This window comes from Myotis lucifugus, unplaced genomic scaffold (assembly GCF_000147115.1).
Source record: "Myotis lucifugus unplaced genomic scaffold, Myoluc2.0 scaffold_1126, whole genome shotgun sequence".
NCBI lineage: Eukaryota > Metazoa > Chordata > Mammalia > Chiroptera > Vespertilionidae > Myotis > Myotis lucifugus.
This window is the reverse complement of record NW_005872174.1, coordinates 80468-87346: the sequence shown is the minus strand read 5'-3', so window position 1 is coordinate 87346 and position 6879 is coordinate 80468. Positions and strand designations below refer to the sequence as shown.

At 61.3% G+C, this 6879-nt stretch overlaps 1 protein-coding gene across 1 annotated transcript in view; it reads right to left on the bottom strand.

Annotated features, from left to right (window-relative positions):
• The window catches only part of LOC102424797 (hemicentin-2-like), a gene marked incomplete at both ends in the record, with an annotated part of 105169 nt that overhangs the window by 18344 nt on the left and 79946 nt on the right, over positions 1-6879 (bottom strand). The window contains 11 exon segments of the mRNA XM_023748081.1: positions 515-671; positions 1460-1587; positions 2288-2400; positions 2403-2434; positions 2521-2562; positions 2565-2661; positions 3211-3344; positions 3433-3514; positions 3918-4108; positions 4641-4907; positions 5354-5451. Coding sequence (XP_023603849.1) covers positions 515-671; positions 1460-1587; positions 2288-2400; positions 2403-2434; positions 2521-2562; positions 2565-2661; positions 3211-3344; positions 3433-3514; positions 3918-4108; positions 4641-4907; positions 5354-5451 — 1341 coding nt within the window.

Below are 6879 nucleotides of genomic sequence, written 5' to 3'. Positions count from 1 at the left end.
CTTTTCACGGAGGACAGATAGTACCAGGAATTCCTGGCTGATCCAAAATCAATAGTCGTGTCGTTAAAAATAGGTCTGAGTAAATTTACGTCTTGGTGAAATTCCAAATTAATGGAAGAGTTCATTAAGGAAATTTACCCACAGATGCTGAGGGTGCCAGGCTTTTGTAGTTTGAAATAGAGCTCAGAGTGTTTTTCTGTCCGTGTAGCCTTCCTGAACCATATTCTTAGATACATATCTCAAGCCTTAAGCTGTATTTCATTCATACATTACATACTTGACTCTTGTATGTGCTCTGACCAGAGATGGAACCCGCAAGCTTGTTGTATCAGGACACTGCTCTAACCAATTGAGCTACCTGGCCAGGGTCTGTACTTCATTCTAATGGGGAGCGCAAGGGTGGGGTGGCAAAGAACAGATTTGGTAAATTTCACTTGAGGACGCATCCGGATGAAGGATGCCATGCCCCCCCCCCCCCCCGGGGCTCAGGTGCTCCCAGAAGGACGCTCAGTACCGGTAGGCGCCCTGCTGCAGGCGGAAGTCCAGCTTCTGTCCGTCCTTCCACCAGGCCACGAGGGGCTTGGGGGAGCCCCTGGCCTCGCAGGGCAGCGAGGCGGGGGTGTGGGCTGTCAGGGTCAGGTTGGAGGGGCTGGGGGCGATGGCGGGAGGCTCTGGGGAGAGAGCAGTGTCAAGAGACAGTGTGCGGACGGGGGAGGCCCGGGGACCCCACCACTTCAACCCCCCAGGAAGCAGGGAGTGGAGGCGGGAGAGAAGCCCCTTGGGGAACTCCCACGGGCTCCCAAAGTTTGGGTGATGGGCCTTTGCTCACCCCAGAGGCTGGCGACCCCTAACTGCCTGTCCTGGAAGAGACCTGCGGGCTGTCACAGCCCCCACCAGCCTGGCCCAGGCCGGGGCCCGCACACGGCCTCCAAGGGGATGGGTTGGAGTGGGAGAGCAGGCCAGAGCACCCGGCTCAGCGATTCTGAGTCTTATCCTTGCAAATGGTTTATATCTTGTGTGTTTTATCACTCGCTCAATATCATAGCATAGCCCAGTGGCTCAGTGGTTGAGCGTCCACCTATGAACTAGGAGATCACGGTTCGATTCCTGGTCAAGGGCACGTGCCCGGGTTGCAGGCTTGATCCCCACTGTGGGGCATGCAGGAGGCAGCCGATCAATGATTCCCTCTCATCGCTGATATTTCTACCTCTCTCCCCCTTTCCCTTCCTCTCTGAAATCAATAAAAATAATAGCATAATAGTGAGTGTATGTAACATATGTATAAAAATAAACATGCATCTTTTGCGCATATTTTACTAATGAGCTTCATGGTCAAAAACATTTGGAGACCATTGCTGTTGGCTGCTGATGCTAGAATGACCCAGACACTAAGCAGGACCCGGTCCCATCACGGGGTGGATGCTGAAGGCAAGGAACACACCTTCCTCTGTCCACCTACCGAAGACGCGGAGGTCACGGGCCTGCCGGTCAGAGCCCGCAGAGTTGGACGCCAGGCAGAGGTAGTGGCCAGAGTCCTGGGCAAGGACTGGCTGGATCCTCAGGGAACCCTCGGGCAGAACATGCAATCTGGAACCGGAGGGAGGGGTTGCCATGGAGACCCAACCCCGAGTCCTGCATCTGTGAGGCTGAGGTTAGCGGGGCCACAGCTGTGCACCCCCCAACCCAGCATCAGGCAGGGCAAGAGGCTGCTTCGGGCCTAGCCTCTCCCCGAGAGTCAGCAGGCAGAGGCACCCCACCTATCTGAGAATGGCCTCTAGATATAAGAACGGCCTCTTCGAAAGGGGTCATGTCAGTTCTGTGTAACCCCGCCCCCAGCCCCAGCTGATTGGACTGAGGAGGAACACGTCACTCAGGCTGAGCCAATGGAATTCTCTGCCCTGGGAATTTGGAACTGGGGCTCCCAGACAGCTCTCTAGGCTCTGCAGGTTGTGTGAACTGAGGACTCTAACTTGGGGGCCACAGGAAGCCATCTCTGTGAAAGAAGGTGCAGAAAAAATTGATTATGAGAGAGAGAGAGAGAGAGGCAGAAAGCCCCCATCCTGCCCCCAGAAACAGAGATGAGCACCAAAGGATCAAACCACACAGACAGACAGACAGCCACCAGGGGTTCGAGACGCTCTTGACAAACAGGCATGCCTATCCTTGGGTTCTGAGCACACCTGTGGCCTAACGATACACGCAGTCACCTTCTGCTCCAACCGCGCAGGTGGCTTTCTGTTTGTGACCTGCAAAGTGGCACCTGAGACCTTCCCCTTCCAACTCTCACCTGGGGCTCCCAAGGTCCAGGGGGGCCCCGTCCTTCCGCCAGCTCATGAGGGGTGGCGGGGCCCCCTCCGCCTGGCAGGGCAGCAGGATCGTCTGGTTCACGGAGGCTGATCGCCGCTGGTGGTCCCGGGCTGGATGGAGGGCACCGCTTGGAGGAGGGCCACAGAGGGGGCGGGTTCCGGGACCCGCGTCGCCGAGGGCGGTGCGCAGTGCGCGTGCGGCAGGCCCACTCACTGTGGATCTCCACGCGGAAGGCCACGCTGGTGCTGCCCGCGCGTTGCGGGCCGTGCAGCTGTAGTTGCCGCTGTCGGCCGTGCTCAGGGCCTGCAGCTGGAGGAACCGGCCCTGCTCTGGGAACTGGGTGTGGGCGTCTGCCTGTAGACCCCCCGGGTGGAGAGACCCTGGTCAGTGCTGGGCTGGACCGGGCATGTCCCCAGGCACAGCCAGAGAGGACCCAGGAATGGGGGGGAGGCGGGCAGGGGCCTCGGCCCGTTGTGGGCTGGCCTGTAGCCCTGGCCTGATGCCCAGCGGAGGACCCTCCTGGGAAAAAGGCTCTGCCCACTGGGAGGGTGTGGGGGGGCTTCTGCTCAGACAGGAGTGGGACCTTCCACCAGAAGGACTACACTCCTTAGGTGCCCAGCAGCGAGCCCCCCGTTTCAGGGCTGAGCCCAGAGAAGCTCAGTAACTGGCCCGGGGCATACAGCACTCAGTGTCGCTCAGAGCTGCAATGGGAAGAACGCCGGAGTCGTCAGAAGCCCCGCCCACACCCGAGCTTTGGCTCAGGGTCCCCATCCACAGTGTGGGGACAATAGCAGCGGGAGAACATCAGCGGGCAGGTGTGCCAAGTGCTGGTGCAGGCAGGTCAGGGTCAGGGCCTGAGCGGGACAGAAGGAGGGGTCCCTGGGCCCCCAGCCTGGCGCCCACCTGCAGCAGGATGCCATCTCGGTGCCACTCAATCTCGGGGGCGGGATCCGCTTCCACGGAGCATTCCAGAACCAGCTGCCCCGGGCCAGGCCAACCACAGAGCGGGGCCTCGGGCCCAATAACGTTTGGAGGGGCTGGGGGCAAAGAGAGAGCATGAGCGATGGACCTTCCCCTGCAGGTCCCATCCTGCCTCCCTCTCCTGCCTGCCCCTGACACCCCTACCTTGAACCCTGACCCGGAAGCTCTTCTCGATTTCGCCAGCAGGGTTGTGGGCCACGCAAGTGTACAGCCCATCATCGCCCACCTGGGGACGGAGCAGGGTAAGCAGCCACTCCTGGCTCCAGGCTGTCTACCTCCTGGTCTCCTTCCTTTACAACTAAGGACCCCGCTGAGCCTGCCCTCCCACTTTCCAACCAACCCATTCCCCTCTCTGGATGCTTCTTCTCTATCTCCATCTCACCCTTGCTTTCGGGTTAGGGCAAAGCCTGCCTCCTCCAAGAAGTCCCCCCTGACTGCACCGGCCCTCCTCTGGTTATATGGTTTCTGCATCAGCCTTGGCTCTGACCGGGCTGGGAGCTCCTGAGGGCATGGCCCAGGTGGGTCATCCCCACATCCTTACCCCACACAGAAGAGGAGCTCAGCCAAACCTTGCCAGATGCTGCTGGGACCCTCTCCCCCTCCCCCAACAGCAGGCAAGACAGCAGCACCTGCACAGCCTCCACCCGGAGCCGCTGCCCAGTCCCTCTGCTGTCCTCCTGGCTGTCCAGGGCCTGCCCGTCCTTATGCCAGGTGATGTTGGGCAAGGGGGTGCCCCGGGCATCACAGCGAAGCTCCAAGGGGGCGCCAGGGGTCAGCGACAGCTCTGCGGGCTGGCCCGAGTCCTCCATGTGGGGGGGATTTACGAAACGCCACACCGGCATCAGCTGGGGGGCCCTTGTTGGAGAAGTGGGAGCTGGGGTGCGTCCCCCGCCCCTACCGTCCAGGTGCTGGCAGTGGACAGAGCAGGCAGAGCCATAAACAGGCGGGGGGGGGGGGTGTGTGCGGGAGGCCCTAAGAACAGGAGGAACCATGGCCCATCTGCCTGGGACAGTTACTCCTGCTTTAACACTAACAAGGACGCAGTGTGGAGGAGCAGGCACAGTGGGCACACGTTTTCCTAATACACAGCGACACTTGTAGAACTCCTGTGCTTGAGATGTAGGACTCCACTCCCGCCCAGATTTCAGCGGCTCTTGCCTCTGCTTTACATGGTCTGGGGACAGGACTGAGGAGGCAGCTCCAGGAGAATGAAGCATCCCCACTGCCTGTTCCCCAAACCCTGCTCCAGGCCCCTGGGGCACTCGGCTCCCTCTCCTCCTCCTCCATCACCCCCCAGGCCCGCCCGCCCCTCCCTGGCCCAGGGATGCTGGCCCTGGGGGCAGATGACCCACCCATCACCGTCAGCTGGAAGTGCCTCCGTGCTTCCCCCGCCTCGCTCACAGCCACGCAGGAGTAGGTCCCTGAGTCCCCGGCTCCTGCCGTCTCCAGCTGCAGGCTGGGCCCCTGTTCCAGACTCTGGAGGAACAGGGGCTCCCCGTCCTTCATCCATGACACTAGGGGCAGGGGGCTGCCCTGGGCTTCACAGGGGAGGACCACCGGGGAGCCACGGACCACTGCCACATTGTTCTGGAACTCCGCCGGCTCCAGGACAGGGGGCACTGTGCAGGGCAGAGGGTGGGCACGCGTCATTCCACCCCGTGCCAGGTGGCCCTCCCCTGGACCTTCGCTCTGGACAATCCCTTCTCCTCTCCAGTCCTCGCCTTAGGCCTCACCTCCTCCAGGCAGCCTTCCCGGAACGCTTGAGGCCGGGTGCAGTGCCCGCTCTGTGCTCCCCCAGCGCCCCGACCTTCCCCTCGCAGCACCAGTCCCCTGGGATTGTGGTCACCTCTTTACAGAGCGGTGTCCTGCCCTGCCCTCCTAGCGGCAGTGGCCACCTCTGCTCACTGCTGTACCCCAGTGCCTGGCAAGTTCCTGCCACCCCACGGTGTCCAGCGACTACTCGGGAGGTGAACAGATCAGACCGAGTCGCCGTGTTTGCTCACACAGGCCTTCATTCTTACACCCCAAGGCCGAGGACGGACCATGGCACGCCGCTGCTCCGTACCGTGCACCTGCAAGGTGAAGTTCCTGTCGGCCACGCCGGCGGGGCTTGCAGCCACACAGGTGAAGACGCCGGCATCTGCCAACTGCACCCGGGAAATCCTGAGCCCCTCGAGAAAAGGGGGAGAGAGGACAGAGAAGGGGGGGCTCAGTGCAAAGGTCCCTCCCCTCCCCCATTCTCATTCTGCCTCCCAAAGGCTTGCCAGTCAAAAGGGCGGCTCTGTTTCAACGCCTTTCCTGGCTCCCTGTGCCCTCAGAACAGAGGCCCAGACGCCCCGGCCCGGCCCCGGCCCGGCCCCGGCCCCGATGCCACCTCCACCATCTCATTCCACAGCTGGGCTGCCTCCTCCCCCTCGGGAGCCCCACTGCCCTCCTAGGACGGCCTGCCTCCCCCACCCCTTTTCTTTCTTTTTTAAAAAATATATTTTTATTGATTTCAGAGAAGAAAGGAGAGGGAGAGAGAAACATCAGTGATGAGAGAGAATCAGTGATCAACTGCCTCCTGCACGCCCCACACTGGGGATCGAGTCCACAACCCGGGCATGTGCCCTGACCGGGAATGGAACCGGGACCTCCTTGTTCATAGGTCCACGCTCCACCACTGAGCCACGCCAGCCGGGCCTCCTCCACCCCCTCTCTTCTAGATAATTCCTCATCTTCAGGACTCACCAGAGTCGTCCACTGTCTGTCCCCCACTTTCTCTCGAGCCCCCTTTCACCTCACCCACTCCTCCTGAGCCGCTGCTCACCCTGGTGGCCGGGGGTGCAGTCCACCCTCGCCCCGGGGCCGCAGCCAGTCCTGGCTCCCAACACCACCTGCTGCTGACAGTCCCCACACGGCTCTCTCCACAAACGCCTGGTCACCATCCTGCCCGGACGCCTGAGAGCCTCCCAAACCCGCCATGTTCCAGCTGGACTCGGGTCTGCCCTCAATCTGTCCCTCCACAGCGGGCCCATCTCAGAGCACAGGGCCCCAGCCTTCCCAGGTCCCCGATGGGAGCCTCGGATCAAGTCAACTCCTCCCTGTCGCTCACCTCTGCCCGCCTCACCGCAGGCTCTGGTCTAGGCCGCACTGGGTCTCGCCTCCCTGCTCTGCCCTTGACCCCACAGCCTGCTGTCCACACAGCAGCCAGAAGGACCGTGTAAAAACCCAAGTCATAACCCGAAAGAACTGAAGCGAAGACTCGAAGAGGTATTTGTACACCTGTGCTCACGGCAGCATCACTCACAACAGCCAAGGTGGAAGCAACCCCAGTGTCCACCGAGAGGTGATGGAGGAGCGAAATGTGGTCCATCCCCACAGTGGAGAGTCCCTCAGCCTTACAGGGAAGGGGATCCTGACACCGGCTACGACACGGTGCAGCCGGGGGCACGATGCTGAGTGAGATGAGCCAGACACAGAGACAAATACTGTCTGACTCCACTCATGGGAGGGGCCTGGAGGAGCCAAATCCAGAGAGAGAGGAAGGAGATGGTGGGAGCCAGGGACGGGGGTGGGGTGGGGGGGTGGGATTGAGTGCTTCATGGGGAC